The sequence below is a fragment of the Pongo abelii genome, chromosome 19, assembly GCF_028885655.2.
Source record: "Pongo abelii isolate AG06213 chromosome 19, NHGRI_mPonAbe1-v2.0_pri, whole genome shotgun sequence".
In the NCBI taxonomy this organism is placed as follows: domain Eukaryota; kingdom Metazoa; phylum Chordata; class Mammalia; order Primates; family Hominidae; genus Pongo; species Pongo abelii.
In genome coordinates this window covers 72,217,923-72,239,495 of record NC_072004.2, presented here as the reverse complement: position 1 = coordinate 72,239,495, position 21,573 = coordinate 72,217,923, and the positions used below count along the sequence as shown (strand labels likewise).

General features: G+C 50.1%; 1 protein-coding gene across 4 annotated transcripts in view; it reads right to left on the bottom strand.

Annotated features, from left to right (window-relative positions):
• The window catches only part of ODAD4 (outer dynein arm docking complex subunit 4), a 42,082-nt gene that overhangs the window by 3,183 nt on the left and 17,326 nt on the right, over positions 1 to 21,573 (bottom strand). For 3 of the 4 annotated variants that reach the window (XM_024235086.3, XM_063718824.1, XM_054546408.2), the window contains 4 exons: positions 19,229 to 19,315; positions 14,528 to 14,724; positions 8,604 to 8,704; positions 2,111 to 2,195 (listed from right to left, as the gene is read on the bottom strand). In XM_024235086.3, the coding sequence (XP_024090854.2) occupies positions 2,111 to 2,195; positions 8,604 to 8,704; positions 14,528 to 14,724; positions 19,229 to 19,315 (470 nt within the window). The remainder of the gene's footprint in view (positions 1 to 2,110; positions 2,196 to 8,603; positions 8,705 to 14,527; positions 14,725 to 19,228; positions 19,316 to 21,573) is intronic. The other variant, XM_024235087.3, reaches the window with a different exon arrangement.

Here is a 21,573-nt window from a genome sequence, read left to right as displayed (position 1 = left end):
CCAGGACAGTCTGACCCCAGAGCACCTTCTCTTTTCCCTACAAGAAATAGCATAGGTGCTGGAAAACGACAGAAGGGTTTTCTCCAGCATCTTCATTCTGACACTTTCTCTTTGTCCCTGGGAAGCACATTCATTATTTGTTGGGAGGTTTCCTATGAAAATATAGGAAAAACATACGGAAAAAGATAGGTTTCCTATAAAGATATACACTGCTAACAGAAAGTTCGGCTGAAGAGTTATTTTACAAGCGAAGGGATCCTTGCTCCTAAATGGTTGTTTGTTTGTTTTTTTAATCAGTTATGGAGAAAAGTTACATCCCCTTCTGCGTCTGTCTTACATTCTCCTCCTGGAAACCACTAGTTACTGAGGTATCTGCAGAGGGTCTTGGGTCTCAGGGGTCACAGCCCTTTGGAGGTGAAAACAGATGCAATGCTGCCACCTGCTGTTCTGAGAGGGATGTGCCCGGCAGTTCTCCAGGCAGAAGGACGCAGGCCAGGGTAGGGAGACTGGGGTGTTGCCTGCTTCCCGGCAGAGTCTCTCTCCACAGCTGTTGCTCCTGTGGCTTCTCAGAGCAGCTCAAAGGGCATGTGGGGGCAGAGACAGAGCCCCTCTGAGGGGGTCCAGCCACCACAGAGCAGGTGCTGGATAATAAAGGGCTGTCATCTGGCTGCTCAGGTGCCCAGAAACCTCCAGCTGCCCTGCCTGGACCAGAAAGAATTTCAGCCTTGCAGCCTGGAGGGCTGCAGCCGAGAATCTGCATTGGGCTGTGTCCTCCCGGACCTCCAGCCCCAGCTCTGTTCACTGCAGTCTGGCTGGAGTGAGAGCTCCACAGACGGGCAGGAAAAGGCTGTCTGTGTCACTAGACACATAGGTTCTAGAGCAGACTGCCCAAGACTGAAAACCACTGTAGCCTCTAACCCCTCTACCTCCATGTCCTCCATAAAGTCAAGCTAATAACACGTGTCCTTCATAGTGTTCCTGAACGGATACAGATAGGATGAGTCCGTGCACACAAAGTCTTTGAAAGAATGCCTGGCCTGCGGGAAGCATGAATGGGGGTCGGCTACTGCGCTTAACACCCCTGCTCCTCTAGGCCCCTCTCCAGTGGGGTAGGGCTGCTCAGCCATCTTCTGCTTCTCCTTCTCTCACTCCCTCCCTGCAGGAAAGGAGAGCCCAAAGGCAGGGGGCCAAAGGCCTCTTTACTCCCTGGAGACCTTGTGAGAAAGAATGTGGTAAGGCACAGTTGTCAGGCAGCCTCTGCACCTCATGCCCCTCTGCACCTACCCATCACACTGCTGGCCTGAGAGCACCGCCGTAGGTGGGGAGAGTGGGGCCCCGGGTCACCCTTCCCTAGCTACATGACTCTGGCAGAGCACTCACCTCACTCAGCCTCCCTTTCCCCCCACAGCACCTACACCTCCTAGCGGGGTAAAGACCCAACAAGATCACTCCTGTCTGGTGCTTAACCCAGTGCCTGGCACGCAGTAAGAGCCCCCAGAGTGTAGCTACTGTTATTCTTTCTCTGTGCCTTTGGCCCTGCTGTTCCCTGCTGGAAAATGCCTTTCTTCTCCCACTTCTCTCCTGGAAAACTCCTGGGCATCTTTTGGAGTTGGAGGTAGATGATTCTTCCTCGTCGAAGCCTCCTCTGCCTCCCCAGAGGAGCCCATGCCCCGTTGCATGCGCCCTCATGGCAGCACACCTCCACCTCGGTGTAGCACCTGAGTGCAGGATCCCAGCAGCTGACAACTTCACTGGTCAGCCTTGCCCAAAGGGCCATGGGCTCCTCCAGGGCAGGGATGGGCCTCTGTCTTCCCAGAATCTAACACCTTCCAGGTACATGACAAGTGCTCACCATATACTTGATGAATCAATTGAAGAGAGAAATGAGTGCGCTCTGGGGCCAGACAGTCCAGCCCATGCTGGGCTGAATCCTCGCCCTCTACTGCCCCAGAGATAGGCTAGGGCTGCTGGTGGCACTGAAATTAGAATGCGTGGTGGGCAGTGCCAAGCCCCCAGATTGGGGAGCTGCTGTCGCGTGTGTCTCAGACTAGAGGAAAAGAAAGCAGAGGGAGAATGCTGAAGTTGCCTCTTCAGAGTTTCAGGAACTTACCTCCCTCACTTTTTTCTTTGAGATTCTCCATGTAGTTGGTTTTCCTCAATTCTCCGATGATACCCTTGTTGGCATCGTCCAAGGCCTGTGGATGGTAGAGGGAGCTTAGCCCCTATGTTTGGCACCTATACCATTAACTTTCCCCACCCAGATCAATCCCAGAAGGCAGGGCTCTGGTGGGAACCTGCCACCCACGGTTTCCCTCTGGCCCCTCCAATGACCCCTACCCTCAGGTTAATCTACACTTACTGACTCAGAATGATCCACACCAAATTGTATCTGAGAGATACATGACTGCGAGTCAGTCAAATGCATTTCTCTTGGGCTTAGGCATGTATTGGGAGTTGTGTCCATTTACTCATTTCTACCTTTAGATGAACTACCTAAAGCTGCTTTTGGCTTCAGTCAATGCAAAAAGACAATCCAAACCTGCAAGCATTCAGCAAGGCAGCACTGAAGAGACCTAGAAACGCTCCAAGGGGACAGGCTGGGGGCTGGCCTGCCTTCAGAAGGGCCTTCCAGGATGTCTGCAGTTTCCCAAACTCGAGTGCACGATCCATAGGGGCCTGGAGCTCAGCCTGTGAGCCTCTGGAGGGCAGGTCTTGCCTTCTTGCTCATAGCAGGCCCGTGGCTGGCACTGACAGAACACCAGCTACACGTGGTAGTGTCTACCGAGCAGCTCCGGGGCCTGGATGCACTCTCTTGTGGTGTTGGTCTGCCCACCCCCCACCTCCCTCCCACTGTGAGCCTTCCTACCTGGAGTTGCCAATCCAGGAGGGTGAGGGGTCAGGGGCCTGGTCCCATGAGGAGTAAGTGAGGGTCACAGGTACCTTCTCTCTGCCCCTAACCCTTCAAACTACTGCCTAGCTTTCAAGGTGACCTCAAATCCTCCTTGTTGGAAAGCCTCCAGCTCTGCCTCCCAGCTGGGGCTCTCTCACTCTGAATTCCCCTAGTCCCCTATGGTGCTGGTCATGAACCAGAGTTTGTGCTTTGTTTTTTTTTTTTTTTTTTTTTTTGAGACAGAGTCTCGCTCTATCACACAGGCTGGAGTGCAGTGGCGCGATCTCAGCTCACTGCAAGCTCCACCTCCTGGGTTCACGCCGTTCTCCTGCCTCAGCCTCCCGAGTAACTGTTTTTTGTTGTTGTTGTTTGTTTCTTGTTTTTAAGTGACAAGGTCTTGCTGTGATGCCCAGGCTGGTCTACAACTCTTGGACCCAAGTGATCCTCCTGCCCTCAGCCTCCCAAAGTGCTGGGACGACAGGTGTGAGCCACTGTGTCTGGCCTTTCGTTGTAATCTTCTTGTGGGCAAGGACAATGGCCGCACACATTTGGGCTTGGCAGCCTGGAGCCAATCTACACTCGGTGAATATTTCCTGAACTGAACGGCCATGCTCTCTGTCTGCAGGGCGATCACATGGAAGTATGTGGCGCATGGTACATCTGGCAGGGCTGCAGTGAGGTGGGTGCTCTTCGCCTGGAAGCCAGAGCTGGGGACACGGCGTATATGACGAGGACGACAACATGCTAGGCCTGGGCTTCCCTGGGCTGTGTGGTGGCAGGGGATAGACTGCGCCTGCTGGGGTCTTTTGGGTATGATTTCTCCGCCATGAGAGGGCAGTGTTAGCCTTACCATAGTCCTTACAAACAGCTCACCATGAACCTGCCTCCTAAAAAACAGAGATCAGGTCACTTTTCTGCTGTCCACAGCCCTTCAAGTCTAGGCTGGTGTGCTGACTGTCTGGGGCTCCGTCACCACTATCCCCCGCCACCAGGAACCCCCCCAGCTCTGGGACCCAGGCCAGGATCTCTCTTCTGCCGGCCACCGGCCCTCAGCGCCAGCCTCCCACGTCTTCAGTGCACTTGCCCCTCCTCGGCCTGGCCAGCTCTGCTGTCCTTGTCCTTCAGAGCACAGCATGAGGTCTTCCTCCCACTGGGAGTGTCCTGAGCCTTCACTTCTCAGGGTCCCTGCTCTCTTTGCCCGGTGCCTGCAGACCAGACCCCAGGCTGGTCCCTGAGGCCATGCCCCTTTGCTGCCCACAAGTTATGCAATCTGGCTTCTTTCAATGATGGCACAAGCTCCCCAAGGACAGGGGCCCCATTTACTTCACTCCAGCAGATACTTCCTGGGGTCCAGCTGCGTGCCAGTGGTGCTCTGGAATTCGGCTGTGAGAAGGGCTTAGGGAAGCTGTCTGGTCAGAAGCGGGAGGAAGAGGCCTGGGTGAGTGTGCACCTGTGAGGTTGGTGTGCAGACTTTACTGAGCTTGTGCGTCCACCTGGATGCACTGGGAGTGGGTGGGGTGGGGGAGCCCAGAGCACCTCCAAGTTTCTCCCCTGGTCTCTGCCTCCTGAGACAGTCTAGGCCAGCACTATTCAACAGAAATTTCTGTGACAATGGGACTATTCTAGATCTGTATTATGTAGCACCCATAGGCCACATGTAGCTTTTTCTTTTTTTTTTTTTGAGATGGAGTCTCACTCTGTCGCCCAGGCTGGAGTGCAGTGGCGTGATCTTGGCTCACTGCAACCTCCATCTCTCAGGTTCAAGCGATTCTCCTGCTTCAGCCTCCCGAGTAGCTGGGACTACAGGAGTGTGCCATCACACCTGGCTAAATTTTTGTATTTTTAGTAGAGACAATGTTGGCCAGGATGGTCTCAATCTCCTGACCTCGTGATCCACCCGCCTCAGCCTCCCAAAGTGTTCGGATTATAGGTGTGAGCCACTGCACCTGGCCTCACATGTGGCTATTAATGACTTGAAATGTGGCTAGTGTGACTGAGAATTTTACATTTTATTTACTTTTTTTTTTTTTTTTTTGAGACAGAGTCTCGCTCTGTTGCCTAGGCTGGAGTGCAATGGCATGATCTTGGCTCATGCAACCTCCACCTCCTGGGTTCAAGCGATTCTCCTGCCTCAGCCTCCCAAGTAGCTGGGACTACAGGTGTGTGCCACCATACCTGGCTAATTTTTTGTATTTTTAATAGAGATGGGGTTTTACCATGTTGGCCAGGCTGGTCTCAAACTCCTGACCTCAAGTGATCCATCCGCCTCGGCCTCCTAAAGTGCTAGGATTACAGGCATGAGCCACCACACCCAGCCTAGTTTTAATTAACTTTAGCCACACGTGGCTAGCAGCTGCCTCCTTGAGCAATGGAAGTCTAGGCAATTACAAGTGCACAACGTGGACTTTGATGGGGGACATATCAAGGCTGTGAAAGCCAGATGTGAGGGCTCTTCACCCAGACTGAGGGGTCAGAGAAGGCCGCCTCAAAGAGGGGACATCTAAGCTGAAACCTAAAGGTTGAGTGAGAGTTAGCCAGGTGAAGTAGGTGGGAAGGGAAGGTTTAGAATATTCCAGGCAGAGATAACAGCATATGTTATGAGGCATAAGAAACCTGTTTAGGCCGGGTGTGGTGGCTCACACCTGTAATCCCAACACTTTAAAAGGCTGAGACAGGAGGATCGTTTCAGTGCAGGAGCTCGAGACCAGCCTGGGCAATATAGTGAGACCTCATCTCTACAAAAAGTAAAAATTAAAAATATCAGCCAGGTTGGCCGGGCGCGGTGGCTCACGCCTGTAATCCCAGCACTTTGGGAGGCCGAGACTGGCGGATCACAAGGTCAGGAGTTCGAGACCAGCCTGGCCAAGATGGTGAAACTCCGTCTCTACTAAAAATAAAAAATTAGCCGGGTGTGGTGGCAGGCGCCTGTAGTCCCAGCTACTCGGGAGGCTGAGGCAGGAGAATTCCTTGAACCTGGGAGGCAGAGGTTGCAGTGAGCCGAGATCGTGCCACTGCACTCTAGCCTGGGTGACAGAGCAAGACTCCATCTCAAAAAAAAAAAAAAAAAAAAAAAAAAAAAATCAGCCAGGCATGGTGGCCGGCACCTGTAGTCTCAGATACTTATCTCTTGAGCCCAGAGATCAATGCTGCAGTGAGCTGTAGTCACACCACTGCACTCTAGCCTGGGTGACAGAGCAAGACTTTGTCTCAAAAAAAAAAAGAAAAGAAAAAAGAAAGCCTGTTTAGGAAGACGAGAAGCTGGTATTGGCTGGAGCTGGAATGCAAGGTGATGGGGGCTGGGGACTGACCAGCAGGAAGGCTGGAGAGGCCCACAGGGGAGAGCTTACCCAATGCCTTCCTACCCCTGTGGGAAAAAGTCAGAAACAGAGACACCCGGGAAGCAATAAAAGGTTTAGGCAAGAGAATGACGAAATCACACTAGATTTTTTGTCTCCTGGAGGTAGTATTTTTCAAACTGCAAGTCCTAACGTCAATTTAGACCCTGGGCCACAGACTGGTCCATGGCCTGTTAGGAACCAGGCCACACAGCAGGAGGTGAGCGGAGGGTCGGCAAGTGAGCATTAGGCTGTCAGATCAGTGGTGGCATTAGATTCTCATAGGAGGGAGAACCCTATTGTGAACGGCACATGTGAGGGATCTACGTTGCACACTCCTCATGAGAATCTAATGTCTGATGATCTGAGGTGGAACAGTTTCATCCCGAAACTATTTCCCCCACCACCGGTCCATGGAAAAATTGTCTTCCGCAAAACTGGAGCCTGGTGCCGAAAAGCTTGGAGACTGCTGATAAAAGAAAATGAGGGCTGGGTACAGTGGCTCAGTCCCAGCACTTTGGAAGCCCAAGGCAGGAGGATCACTTGAGTCCAGGAGTTTGATACCAGCCTGGGTAACAGAGTAAGACCCTGAGTCTACAAAAAATAAAAAATTAGCCCCCAGCATGGTGACATGCATCTGTAGTCCCATCTAGATGGGAGGCTAAGGTGTGAGGATTGCCTGAGCCCAGGAGGTCAAGGCTGCAGTAAGCTATGATCTCACCACTGTACTAAGCCTGTGTGACAGAGAGACACACTGTCTAAAAATAAATAAATAAAAAGTAAAAAGAAAATAAGAAAATAAGGCTAGGCACAGTGGCCCATGCCTGTAATCCCAGCACTTTGGCAGGCCAACGCAGGAGAATCATTTGAGGCCAAGAGTTTGAGACTAGCCTGGCCAACATACTGAGACTCCATCTCTACTTATTTATTTATTTAGAGACAGGGTCTCGCTCTGTCACCCAGGCCGGAGTGCAGGGGTGAGATCACTCCTTGTTACAGCCTCAACTTCTCAGGCTTAAGTGGTCCTCCCACCTCAGCCTTCCAAGTGGCTGGAGTGAGTCACCACGCCTGGCTAATTTTTTTTATTTTTTAGAGATAGGGTTTCGCCATGTTGCCGAGTCCCAGCAACACGTTGGGTCCCAGGCTAGGTCCCACCATGCCTGGCCCCGTCTCTATTTAAAAAAAGAAAAAAAAAAAAGGCTGGGCATGGTGGCTCATACCAGTAATACCATCACTTTGGAAGGCTGAGGCGAGCAGATCACCTAAGGTCAGGAGTTCGAGACCAGCCTGGCCAACATGGCTAAATCCCATCTCTATTAAAAATACAAAAATTATGGCCAGGTGAGGTGGCTCACACCTATAATCCCAGCACTTTGGGAGGCCGAGGCGGACAGATCATTTGAGGTCAGGAGTTCCAAACCAGCCTGGCCAACATGGTGAAACCCCATCTCTACTAAAAATACAAAAATTAGCTGGGCGCGGTGGGGGAGGCGCCTGTAATCCCAGCTACTCGGGAGGCTGAGGCAGGTGAATCGTTTGAACCCGGGAGGCGGAGGTTGCAGTGAGCCAAGATCACACCATTGCACTCCAGCCTGGGTGACAAGTGAGACTCAGTCTCAAAAAACAAATATAATAAAAAAAAAAAGCCAAGCACAGTTTACACCTGTAATCCCAGCACATTGGGAGGCTGAGGAGGGTGGATTGCCTGAGCTCAGGAGTTCAAGACATAGTGAGACCTCATCTCTACAAAAAAATGTAAAAATGAGGCAGGAGGATAACTTGAGCCCAGGAGGTCGAGGCTGCAATGAGCCATAACAGTGCCACAGCATTCTGACCTGGCCAACGGGAGTGAGACCCTGTCTCAATAAATAAATAAATAAATAAATAAAAATAAGAAAACAGAATGCAATAGGAAATATCAGCATGCAGAGTACATAGCAAAGGTAAATAGATTTTGTAAAATTTTTGTTTCTGGGCCGGGCGCGGTGGCTCACGCCTGTAATCCCAGCATTTTGAGAGGCCAAGGCGGGCGGATCACGAAGTCAGGAGATCGAGACCATCCTGGCTAACACAGTGAAACCCCATCTCTACTAAAAATACAAAAAATTAGCCGGACGTGGTGAGGGGCGCCTGTAGTCCCAGCTACTTGGGAGGCTGAGGCAGGAGAATGGTGTGAACCCGGGAGGCGGAGCTTGCAGTGAGCCGAGATTGTGCCATTGCACTCCAGCCTGGGCGACAGAGCAAGACTCTGTCTCAAAACAAACAAACAAACAAAAACAGCTGTGGAATGGCTGCCCAAGCAGGCTGAGGGGGAACTGAAGGCCTGACTACCCGACCCCACTCCTGACACCCGAAGCCCGGTGGGTGGAAAGGCTCACACTGATGATGGCCTGCTGCGCCTCGTTGTTATGCACGAGCTTTGCTCTCTCCAGGGCCTTCTCAAAATTGTTCACGGCTGACTCGAAGTCTCTCAGCTTCACTGGAGAGCAAGGGGAGAAGGCACAACACAGAGTGTGACAACGTGTGGTGCACGATGGAGCCTCTGGCTACTCGAGCACTGCCAGGGCCCATCAGAAGCTTGTGTGAGCTGTAGTGGGTCCCAGGCCCCAGGGAAGCATCACTGAGCTGCTCAGCACCATCCCTTCCACCTTGTTCCTGGGCTATGTCACCATCGAGAACCAGGACTGAGGAACCTGGGCCTCATTCAAAGGCATTGGTGAGAGAAGGGGACTGTGGTGCAGTCTAGTTCACACATCATATGTCTCTAGAGTGGAGGAGAAAACCGCATGCTGCTCCATCTTTAGATTGTTCCAGAACAGGAAATTCTTTTTTTTTTTTTTTTTTTTTGAGACAGAGTTTCACTCTTGTTGCCCAGGCTGGAGTGCAATGGGGCAATCTCGGCTCACTGCAACCTCTGCCTCATAGGTTCAAGCGATTCTCCTGCCTCAGCCTCCCGAGTAGCTGGGATTACAGGCACATGCCACCACACCTGGCTAATTTTGTTTTTTAAGTAGAGACGGGGTTTCGTCCTGTTGGTCAGGCTGGCCTTAAACCCTGACCTCAGGTGATCTGCCTGCCTCAGCCTCCCAAAGTGCTGGCATTACAGGTGTGAGCCACCGCTCGGCCAGAAATTCGTATTTTTTAAGTGGTCATTCATTTTTTTCAAAAATGATATGCAGACCAAAGCATAGAGGGCTGGATGCAATCCATGGGCCAGCTGCTGGAACCTCAGCTGTCTCGAGTCCAGGCCCCACTCAGGTACAATCTGAACCTATAGAAAAAGCGGCTGATCTGGGCTCTCCGTGCCAATTAGTGCTGGAGCTGGGACTGAAATGATTAGCAGATTGATTGAGTGATTGATTAGAGCCCTCAGAGCTTCACTTCATTTTAAAAAATTAAATACATAGGTCAGGCCGGGTGTGGTGGCTCACATCTGTAATCCCAGCATTTTGGGAGGCCAAGGTGGGTGGATTGCTTGATGTCCGGAGTTCAAGACCAGCCTGGCCAACATGGTGACACCTCATCTCTACCAAAAATACAAAAATTAGCCAGGCATGGTGACGGGCGACTGTAAACCCAGCTACTCGGGAGGCTGAGGCAGAAGAATTGCTTGAACCCGGGAGGCAGAGGTTGCAGTGAGCCGAGATCACGCCACTGCACTCCAGCCTGTGTGACAGAGCAAGACTGTCTCAAAAAAATTAATTAATTAAAAATAAATACATACATACATAGGCTAGGTGTGGTGGCTCACACCTGTAATCCCAGGACTTTGGGAGGCTAAGGCAGGCGGATCACTTGAACCAGGAGTTCAAGACCAGCCTGGGCAACATAGTGAGAGCCCCATCTCTACCAAAAATACAAAATTAGCTGGGTGTGGGGCTGCATGAGTGTAGTCCCAGCTACTCGGGAGGCTGAGATGGGAGGATCCCTTGATCCCAGAAGGTCAGTGTTGCAGTAAGCCCAGATTGCACTGCTGCACTCCAGCCTGGGTGACAGAGTGAGACCCTGTCTCAAAATATATATATATATATAATTAAATTAATAGAGACAGGGTCTCACCATGTTGCCCAGACTGGTCTCGAACTCCTGGCCTCAAGCAATCCTCCATTTTGGCCTCCCAAAGTGCTGGGATTACAGGTGTGAACCACCCTGCCTGGCCAAGAGCTTCATAAAGGAGAAAGTGCTTACCAGCCAAGGTCTTCACAAACCACTGCTTTCTTTTACAATTGAGTATATCCAAGATCTATCCTCCTCCCAAGCACTGCTTTGAGACCCATGGGGAAAATAAGCCCTTGTATTCATAAGTCAGACTTTAAAAGGTCATTACAGCCAGTCGTGGTGGCTCACGCCTGTAATCTCAACAACTTGGGAGGCCAAGACAGGTGGATCACAACGTCAGGAGATCGAGATCAGCGTGGCCAACATGGTGAAACCCCGTCTCTACTAAAAATACAAAAATTAGCCAGGCGTGGTGGTGGACGCATGTAATCCCAGCTACTTGGGAGGCTGAGGCAGAAGAATCACTTGAAATTGGAAGGCAGAGGTTGCACTGAGCTGAGATTGCACCACTGCACTCCAGCCTGGGTGAAACAGCGAAACTCCATCTCAAAAAGAAATAAAATAAAATAAAAGGCCATTACACTTGGCCAGACACCGTGGCTCATGCCTGTAATCCCAGCACTTTGGGAGGCCAAGGTGGGAGCATTGCTTGAGCCCAGGAGTTCCAGAACAGCCTGGACAACATAGGGAGACCCTGTCTCTACCAAAAAAAAAATTTGCTGGGCATGGTGGCAGGCACCTGTGGTCCCAGCAACTCGGGAGGCTGAGGAGGGAGAATCACCGGAGGCTGGGAGGTTGAGGCTGCAGTGAGCCATGAATACAGGGACATGACACTGCACTAAAGTCTGGGTGATAAAGCAAGACTCTATCTCAGAAAAGAAAAAAAAAAAGGCTATTACACTTGAAAGGAAATTTAAATGTAATTCTGAAAATATGTGGAGTTGCAGTATTCCTTCCAAGACCAGTGGGACTCTGACATTAAAGGTCTGCAGAGGAGTCACATGCTTATTCAAGAGAGTAAATCACTCAGAATTATTCTTTCATTCTTTCTTTTTTTTTTGGAGTGAGGGTCAGGGCCTCGCTCTGTATCCCAGGCTGGAATGCAGTGGCATGATCATGGCTCACTACAGTCTCAACCTGGGCTCAGGTGATCCTTCTACCTCAGCCTCCCAAATATTTGGGATCACAGGTGCCTGCCACCACACTCAGCTAATTTTTTTTTTTTTTTTTGAGACAGAGTCTCACAGTCGCGAGGATCTCAGCTCACTGCAGTGGCGCCATCTCAGCTCACTGCAACCTCCGCCTCCCAGGTTCAAGCAACTCTCCTGCCTCAGCCTCCCGAGCAGCTCGGATTACAAGCATGCGCCACCACGCCCGGCTAATTTTTTGGATTTTTAGTAGAGATGGGGTTTCACTATGTTCGCCAGGCTGGTCTTGAACTCCTGACCTTGTGATCTGCCCACCTTGGCCTCCCAAAGTGCTGGGATTACAGGCATGGGCCACTGTGCCCGGCCCTAATTTTTTATTTTTTGTAGTGACGAGGTCGCTTTATGTTGCCTTATTTTTTGTAAAGATGAGATCTCCCTATGTTGCCCAGGCTGGTATCAAACGCCTGGGCTCAACCGATCCTCCCACCTTGGCTTCCCAAAGTGCCAGGATTATAAGTGTGAGCCACTATGCCCACGCTAATTTTTTTTTTTTTTTTTTTTTTTTGAGACAGAGTCTCGTTCTTTCACCCAGACTGGAGCGCAGTGGCACAATCTGGGCTCACTGCAACCTCCGCCTCCTGGATTCAAGCCTCCTGCCTCAGCCTCCCGAGTAGCTGGGACTACAGGCGTGTGCCACCACACCCGGCTAATTTTTGTATTTTTAGTAGAGACGAGGTTTCACCTTGTTGGTCAGACTGGTACCAAACTCCTGACCTCAGGTGATCCATCTGCCTCGGCCTCCCAAAGTGCTGGGATTACATGCGTGAGCCACCATGCCTGGCCCCAGCCTAATTTTTAACTGAGTATGTAATTTAAAGTTATCTCAATGTGACAGGAAAATCACTTGACTCCGGGAGGCAGAGGTTGCAGTGAGCCAAGATCGCGCCACTGCATTCCAGACTGGGCAACAGAGTGAGACTCCTTCTCAAAAAAATAAATAAATAAAGTTCACCGGTTTGTAAGGATAAAGTTCAATGATTTTTAGAAAATTTACAGAGTTGAGGCTGGGCACAGTGGCTCACACCTGTAATCCCAGCACTTTGGGAGGCTGAAGCAGGTGGATCACGAGGTCAGGAGTTCCAGACCAGCCTGACCAACTTGGTGAAATCCTATCTCTACTAAAAATACAAAAATTAGCCGGGTGTGGTGGTGCACGCCTATAATTCCAGCTACTCAGGAGGCTGAGGCAGGAGAATAGCTTGAACCCAGGAGGCGGAGGTTGCAGTGAGCCAAGATTGTGCCACTGCACTCCAGCCTAGGTGACAGAGCAAGACTCCATCTCAAAAAAAAAAAAAAAGAAAATTTACAGAGTTGTACAATGGCCACCACAATCCCATTTTAGAACATTTCCATCACTCTAAAAGGTTCCCTTGGAGGCCGGGTGCAGTGGCTCATGCCTATAATCCCAGCACTTTGGGAGGCCGAGGCAGGCAGATCACTTGACATCAGAAGTTCGAGACCAGCCTGACCAACATGGTGAAACCCCATCTCTACAAAAATACAAAAAAATTAGCCGGGAGTGGTGGCACACACCTATAATCCCAGCTACTCGGGAGGCTGAGACAGCAGAATCGCTTGAACCCAGGAGGCAGAGGTTGCAGTGAGCCGAGATTGTGTCACTGCACTACAGCCTGGGTGACAGAGCGAGACTTCATCTCAAAAAATAAAAATAAATAAATTAAATAAATTAAAAAATAAAAGGTTTCCTCGGCCAGGCGCAGTGGCTCACACCTGTAATCCCAGCACTTTGGTAGGCTGAGGTGGGCAGATCGCTTGAGGCCAGGAGTTTGAAACCAGCCAATATAGTGAAACCGCATCTCTAAAAATACAAAAAATTAGCTGGGTATTATGGTGCACACATGTAATCTCAGCTACTCAGGAAGCTGAGGCACAAGATCACTTGAACCCATGAGGCAGAGGTTGCAGTGAGTTAAGATCGCGCCACTGCACTCCAGCCTGGGCGACAGAGTGAGTCTCCATCTCAAAAAAAAAAAAAAAGGTTCCCTCATAGGACTTGGGGAGTCTACTGAACCTCTCTGTGCCTCAGTTTCCCTATCTCTAAAATGAGGATGATAATGCCTACATCATAATGATTCAATACAAGAATGCTGGCTGGGTGTGGTGGCTCATGCCTATAATCCCAGCACTTTGGGAAGCTGAGGCAGGTGGATCACCTGAGGTCAGGAGTTCGAGAACAGCCTGGCCAACGTGGTGAAACTCCGTCTCTACTAAAAATACAAAAATTAGCTGGGCGTGGTGGTGTGCGCCTGTAATCCCAGCTACTCTGGAGGCTGAAGCAGGAGAATCGCTTGAACCTGGGAGGCCAAAGTTGCAGTGAGCTGTGCCACTGCACTCTAGCCTGGGTAACATAGTGAGACTTCGTCTCAAAAAACAAAACAGGGCCAGGCACAGTGGCTCACGCCTGTAATCCTAGCACTTTGGGAGGCCAAGGCAGTTGGATCACCTGAGGTCAGGAATTTGAGACCAGCCTAGCCAACATGGTGAAACCCTGTCTCTACTAAAAACACAAAAAATTAGCCAGGTGTGGTGGCAGACGCCTATAATCCCAGCTACTCGGGAGCCTGAGGCAGAAGAATCACTTGAACCTGGGAGGCAGAGATTGCAGTGAGCCGAGATCGCACCACTGCACTCCAGCCTGGGCAACAAAAGTGAAACTCCGTCTCAAAAACAAAATGAAACAAAGCAAAACAAAACAAAACAAAGTACCAAGGCAGAAGGAAAGTGGCTCAATACATGGGCACTGTTGTGAGGATGACACGATGCTGTGTGGGTCTGCAGCTGAGCTCCTCAAGGGCAGAGGTAGGCTCAAAGTACCCCAAGTTCTAACCAAACTTTGCTTAATGTAGGCACTTAATCACATGCTGGTCAAAAATGGAGTGGCTTATCACCACTCTCAGAATAATCTGGGAAGGAGAAACAATGGGATGGTAAACTCAGTCCACAGGACTCCTAGCCCTGGTGTGAGCTGGGCCTGAAGGCTGGAAAAGGTAGGGTGGTCATCTCTGAGCCCATACCTTGTGCCTGGGCCACCAGAACACTGGTGTTCAGTTGCCACTCAATGTCCCCTTCCTCCTCGGCACACTGCTGGGACTTCTCGCCATAATTCTGGGCCTGCCAGGCCTGGTCCAGCTCCAAGTAGCAGCGGCCGATCTCGTGGAACAGCCAGGTCTTCTCCAGGGTGGTTTTTGCCAGAGGGATCTTTTCTTCCCACCTGGAGACATGAAGAACCAGGGTCAGCTTCATCCCCCAAAACCATGCACTGGGCCACAGGATGCCAAGGCTTCCTGCTGGGTGGCGGAATAAAACTTGTTCTCCAACTACCAGTTCTTTTAGATACAAGGGTGGAGTTCATAAGCATAAAGATATTTTAAGACTACTGAGACTATTTTGGTAACATCTATGGAATGTGGAATTTAATACAACAGTTGAGGCTGGCATGGTGGCTCATGTCTCTAGCACTTTGGGAGCCTAAAGTGGGCAGATCACCTGAGGTCAGGAGTTTGAGACCAGCCTAGCCAACATGGCAAACCCTGTCTCTCTACTAAAAATACAAAAATTAGCCAGGCATGGTGGCAGGCGCCTGTAGTCCCAGCTACTCGGGAGGCTGAGGCAGAAGAATCACTTGAACCCGGGAGGTGGAGGTTGCAGTGAGCCAAGATTACGCCACTGCACTCCAGCCTGGGTGACAGAGCAAGACTCCATCTCAAAACACACACACATACACACAACACAAATAATGTTTAAGAATATTATTACCAAGTATGGTGGTTCATTCCTGTAACCCCAGCACTTTGGGAAGCCAAGGCAGGTGGATTGCTTGAGCCAAGGAGTTCGAGCCTGGGCAACATGGCAAAATCTCATCTCTACAAAAAAATACAAAATTTAGCCAGGCACAGTGGTGTGCGCCTGTAGCCTAGCTACTTGGGAGGCTAAGGTTGGGGGATCGCTTAAGCCTGAGAGGTTGAAATTGCAGTGAGCCATAATTGTGCCACTGCACTCCCACCTGGGTAACAAAGTGAGACCGTCTCAAAAAAAAAAGAAAAAAATTACTAAGAATATAAGAGAGAAAATCAAAACAAAAAAGATTGGAATGAAAAAACACAGTATCAATAAAAGAGTAGGATTAGAATCAGTACTTGTCTTTGGGTGGTGAGACTGAATACTTTTCTCTATTTTTCTGTATTTTCCAAATTTTTATATATATATATATATATATATATATATATATTTTTTTTTTTTTTTTTTTTTTTTTTTTTTTTTTTTGAGACGGAGTCTCCCTCTGTTGCCCAAGCTGGAGTGCAGTGGCGCAATCTTGGCTTACTGCAAGCTCCGCCTCCCGGGTTCACGCCACTCTCTTGCTCTGAGTAACTGGGACTACAGGCGCTTGCCAACATGCTTATTTTTTTGTATTTTTAGTAGAGACGGGGTTTCACCGTGTTAGCCAGGATGGTCTCGATCTCCTGACCTCGTGATCTGCCCGCCTCGGCCTCCCAAAGTGCTGGGTTTACAAGCGTGAGCCACCGCACCCGGCCAATATTTTTTACTTTTATCTTTATTTATTTATTTTTTTGAGACAGAGTTTCGCTCTTGTTGCCCAGTCTGGAGTGCAATGGCAAGATCTCTGCTCACTGCAACCTCCATCTCCCGGGTTCAAGTGATTCTCCTGCCTCAGCCTCCCGAGTAGCTGGGATTACAGGCATGCGCCACCACGCCTGGCCAATTTTGTATTTTTAGTAGAAATGGGGTTTCTCCATGTTGGTCAGGCTGGTCTTGAACTCCCGACCTCAGGCGATCCACCCACCTCGGCCTCCCAAAGTGCTGGGATTACAGGCGTGAGCCACCGCACCCAGCCATTTTATTTTTATTTTATTTTATTTTTTCTTTGAGACAGAGTTTCGCTCTTGTTGCCCAGGCTAGAGTGCAGTGGCGCCATCTTGGCTCACCGCAACCTCCGCCTCCCAGATTCAAGTGATTCTCTTGCCTCAGCCTCCTGAGTAGCTGGGATTACAGGAGTGTGCCACCACGCCTGGCTAATTTTGCATTTTTAACAGGGACAGCGTTTCCCCACGTTGGCCAGGCTAGTCTGAACTCCGGACCTCGGGAGATCTGCCCACCTCGGCCTCCCAAAGTGCTGGGATTACAGGCGTGAGCCACCATGCCTGGCCTGTGCTTATTTTTTATTTATTTATTTTTTTGAGACAGAGTCTTGCTGTGTCGCCCAGGCTGGAGTGCAGTGGTGTGATCTCGGCTCACTTCAACCTCTGCCTCCTGGGTTCAAGCAATTCTCCTGCCTCAGCCTCCTATGTAGCTGGGATTACAGGTGCACGCCACCATGCCCGGCTAATTTTTGTATTTTTTTTTCTTTTTTTTTAGTAGAGACAGTGTTTCACCGTGTTGGCCAGGCTGGTCTCGAACTCCTGACCTTGTGATCCGCCCGCCTCCATCTCCCAAAGTGCTGGGATTACAGGCGTGAGCCACCACGCCTGGCCCGGCCTGGCCTGGCCCGTGCTTATTATTAAAATATTAATTTGGAAAATGCACACCTGGGCACAGTGGCTCATGCCTGTAATCCCAGCACTTTGGGAGGCCGAGGCGGGTGGATCACCTGAGGTTGGGAGTTGGAGACCAGCCTGACCAACGTGGGGAAACTCCATCTCTACTAAAAATACAAAATTAGCCAGGCGTGGTGGCAGGCGCCTGTAGTCCCAGCTACTCGGGAGGCTGAGGCAGGAGTATGGCGTGAACCCGGGAGGTGGAGCTTGTAAAAACAAAAATTAGCCAGGCATGGTGGTACACAACTGTAGTCCCAGCTACTTGGGAGGCTGAGGCAGGAGAATCGCTTGAACCTGGAAGGTGGAGGTTGCAGTGAGCTGAGATCACGCCTCTGCACTCCAGCCTGGGTGACAGAGTGAGACTCCTTCTCAAAAATAAAATAACATAACATAAAAATAACATAACATAACATAACATAACATAACATAACATAACATAGGCCGGGCACGGTGGCTCACGCCTGTAATCCCAGCACTTTGGGAGGTCGAGGCGGGTGGATCACGAGGTCAGGAGATCGAGACCATCCTGGCTAACATGGTGAAACCCCGTCTCTACTAAAAATACAAAAAATTAGCCGGGCGTGGTGGCGGGCCCCTGTAGTCCCAGCTACTCAGGAGGCTGAGGCAGGAGAATGGCATGAACCCCAGAGGCGGAGCTTGCAGTGAGCCGAGATCGCGCCACTGCACTACAGCCTGGGCGACAAAGCAAGACTCTGTCTCAAAAAAAAAAAGAATAAATAAATAACATAAAATAAAATAGTGATAAATTGAGCTGGGCGCGGTGGCTCACGCCTGTAATCCCAGCACTTTGGGATGCTATGGCGGGTGAATCACCTGAGGTCAGGAGTTTGAGACCAGTCTGACCAATATGGCGAAACCTCGTCTCTACTAAAAATACAAAAATTAGCTGGGCGTGGTGGTGGCCGCCTGTAGTGCCAGCTACTCAGGAGGCTGAGACAGGAGAATTGCTTGAACCTAGAGGCTGAGGTTGCAGTGAGCTGAGATTGCGCCATTGCACTCCAGCCTGGGTGACAGAGCGAGACTCCATCTCAAAACAAAGAAACAAACAAACAAACAAAAGTGATAAATTGGCAGCCAGTGTCATGGAGAGGGCATTTCCTGATGGTCCACACCTATCGCACTGAAGTGTTAATTGAATGTAGGTGCCAGGGAGAAGCAACTTCCCAGGCATGCACATTAAGAGACAAAATGGTGGAGCATGACCTTCGGGGGGCACTCCACTGATGAGAGGAAGAAAGCCTCAGATAGGCATGTGTGCCACTTCCTAAACACACTGTGTGTGCTCACCTCCCAAGGGTAAGGAGGACGCTGCACATATGGGCAGCCAACCCTAAGGGAAGAATTGGGGAAAGGGGCCAGTCTGTAAAGTCCTAGCATCAAGGTTAAACACCAACACTGCACTTGTCCTTCTCAGTGCCCACTTGGGTCTCTTCCAAGTGTACGTTCCTTTCTTTCCTGCCCTAAAGGTTTTTTTTTGAGATTGAATCTCGCTCTGTCGCCCAGGCTGGAGTATAGTGGCACGATCTCAGCTCACTGCAACCTCCGCCCTCCGGGTTCAAGCGATTCTCCTGCCTCAGCCTCCCGAGCAGCTGGGACTACAGGTACGTGTCCAGCTAATTTTTGTATTTTTTCAGTAGAGACATGGTTTTGCCATGTTGGCCAGGCTGGTCTCGAACTCCTGACCTCAAGTGATCTGCCCAACTTGGCCTCCCAAAGTGCTGGGATTACAGGCATGAGCCACTGCGCCCGGCCTAGCTTTTTAATAAATTCCCATTCCTCATTCAAATTCTTTCTTCTGAGGAGGCAAGAATTGAGGTTGCTGCAGACCTACACAGATTCACCGCCAATAACTTGGATACCTTTCACTGGTAACATATTGTCTAGGCTGGAGTGCAGTAGTGTGATCATGTCTCACTGCAGCCTCAACCTCCCAGGCTCATGTAATCCTCCCACCTCAGCCTCCCAAGTAGCTGGGACCACAGGCACAGGACAGTATGCCCAGCTAATTTTTTTTTTTTTTTGTAGAGAGGGAGTCTTCCTATGTTGCCCAGGCTGGATTCTTATCACCGGAAACAAATTTTCATGTTATGGTGAGAAGTTCTAACTGTGGAGGTGGGGAAGAGGCAATTCTTGGTCACTCACGTGTCAATGGCTTGCTGGAATTTCCCAACTCTGGCAAAAACTCTGCCAATGTTATCAAGGGCTCTCGATTTTGCATCAGGAAGGTCACTGTGGGGAAGAAGCAAAACAGGCCATTCACTAGAGATCGGCTGTTATAGGCACTGTGGAAATAGGAAAGAAGGCAAAGACAGGAGCCCTGGCCTCAGAAACTCAGGGTTTCAGTTGGAGGGACAATGTCCAGCCTGGCAAGGATGTGGCACATCCTGTGCCCTGGGGCCAAGAATGAACATTATCAGGACTTTTCTGGAGAGTAATCAGTCAACAGCTTGCAAAGATGTCCCTTCGAACCAGCAATTGCCTTTCTAGGAATCTACCTCAAAAAGATAATGTGACAAGAACAGTCATTAAAGCACAGTTTATAATAATAAGCATTAAAAATAATTACTTTTTTTTTTTTGAGACAGAGTCTCACTCTGTTGCCCCGGCTGGAGGGCAGTGCCATGATCTTGGCTCACTGCAACTCCGCCTCCCGGGTTCAAGCAATTCTCCTGCCTCAGCCCCTGAGTTGCTGGGATTACAGGCACCCGCCACCACACCCAACTAATTTTTGTATTTTTAGTAGAGACGAGCTTTCTGCCATGTCGGAAAGGCTGGTCTCAAACTCCTGATCTCAGGTGATCTACCCATCTCGGCCTCCCAAAGTGCTGGGATTACAGATGTGAGCCACTGCACCTGGCCAAAAAAAAAATCTAAATGTTATCAGTACTCTAAGAAAGGCAATTTGTGTGTATGCGGGGGATGTGTGTGTGTGTGTGTGTGTGTGTGTGTGTGTGTGTGTGTGTGTGTGTGTGTATGCGTGTTTGGAGTTTGTTTTTTTTTGAGACAGAGTCTCGCTGTGTCACCCAGGTTGGAGTGCAGTGGCATAATCTTGGCTCACCGCAACCTCCGCCTCCGGGGTTCAAGTGACTCTCATGCCTCAGCCACTGAGTAGCAGGGACTCCAGGCACATGCCACCACGCCCAGCTAATTTTTTTTTTTTTTTTTTTTTTGAGATGGAGTTTCACTCTTGTGGCCCAGGCTGGAGTGCAATAGCACGATCTCAGCTCACTGCAACCTCCACCTCCAAGATTCAAGTAATTCTCCTGCCTCAGCTCCCTGAGTAACTAAGATTACAGGCATGTGCCACCACGCCTGGCTAATTTTGTATTTTTAGTAGAGACAGGGTTTCTTCATGTTGGCCAGGCTGGTCTCGAACTCCTGACCTCGTGATTCACCCGCCTCAGCCTCCCAACAATTTTTGTATTTTTAATAGAGATGGGGTTTTGCCATGTTTCCTAGGCTGGTCTCGAATCCCTGGCCTCCATAGTTCCCTGCAGCCTTAAACTCTTGAGCTCAAGGGATCCTCCTGACTCAGCCTCCTGAGTAACTAGGTCTACAGGCTCAAGAAACCACATCCGGCTAATTTGCCCAGGCTGTTCTCAAACTCCTGGTCTCAGGCAATCCTCCTGCCTAAGCCTCCCATGTCAGGCCTCTGAGCCCAAGCTAAGCCATCATATCTCCTGTGACCTGCACGTATACAACCAGATGACCTGAAGCAACTGAAGAATCACAAAAGAAGTGAAAATAGCCTTAACTGATGACATTCCACCATTGTGATTTGTTCCTGCCCCATCCTAACTGATACGATATATTCTCCCTCACCCTTAAGAAGGTATTTTGTAATATTCTCCCCCGCCCTTAAGAATGTATTTTGTACACCTATCCCAAACCTATAAGAACTAATGATAATCCCACCACCCTTGCTGACTCTCTTTTTCGGACTCAGCCCGCCTGCACCCAGGTGAAATAAACAGCCTTGTTGCTCACACAAAGCCTGTTAGGTGGTCTCTTCACATAGATGCGCATGATATTTGGTGCCGAAGACCCAGGTCAGAGGGACTCCTTCAGGAGACCAGTTCCCTGTCCTCACCGTCACTCCGTGAAGAGATTCACCTACGACCTTGGGTCCTCAGACCAACCAGCTTAAGGAACATCTCACCAATTTCAAATCGGGTAAGCAGTCTTTTCACTCGCTTCTCCAGCCTCTCTTGCTACCCTTCAATCTCCCTCTCTCACTACCCTTCAATCTCCCTGTCCTTCCAATTCCAGTTCTTTTTCCTCTCCAATAGAGACAAAGGAGACACATTTTATCCATGGACCCAAAACTCCGGCGCCAGTCACGGACTCTGGAAGACAGTCTTCCCTTGGTGTTTAATCACTGCAGGGATGCCTGCCTGATTATTCACCCACATTCCACTGGTGTCTGATCACCACAGGGACACCTGCCTTGGTCATTCACCCACATTCCCTTGGTGGCAAGTCAATTG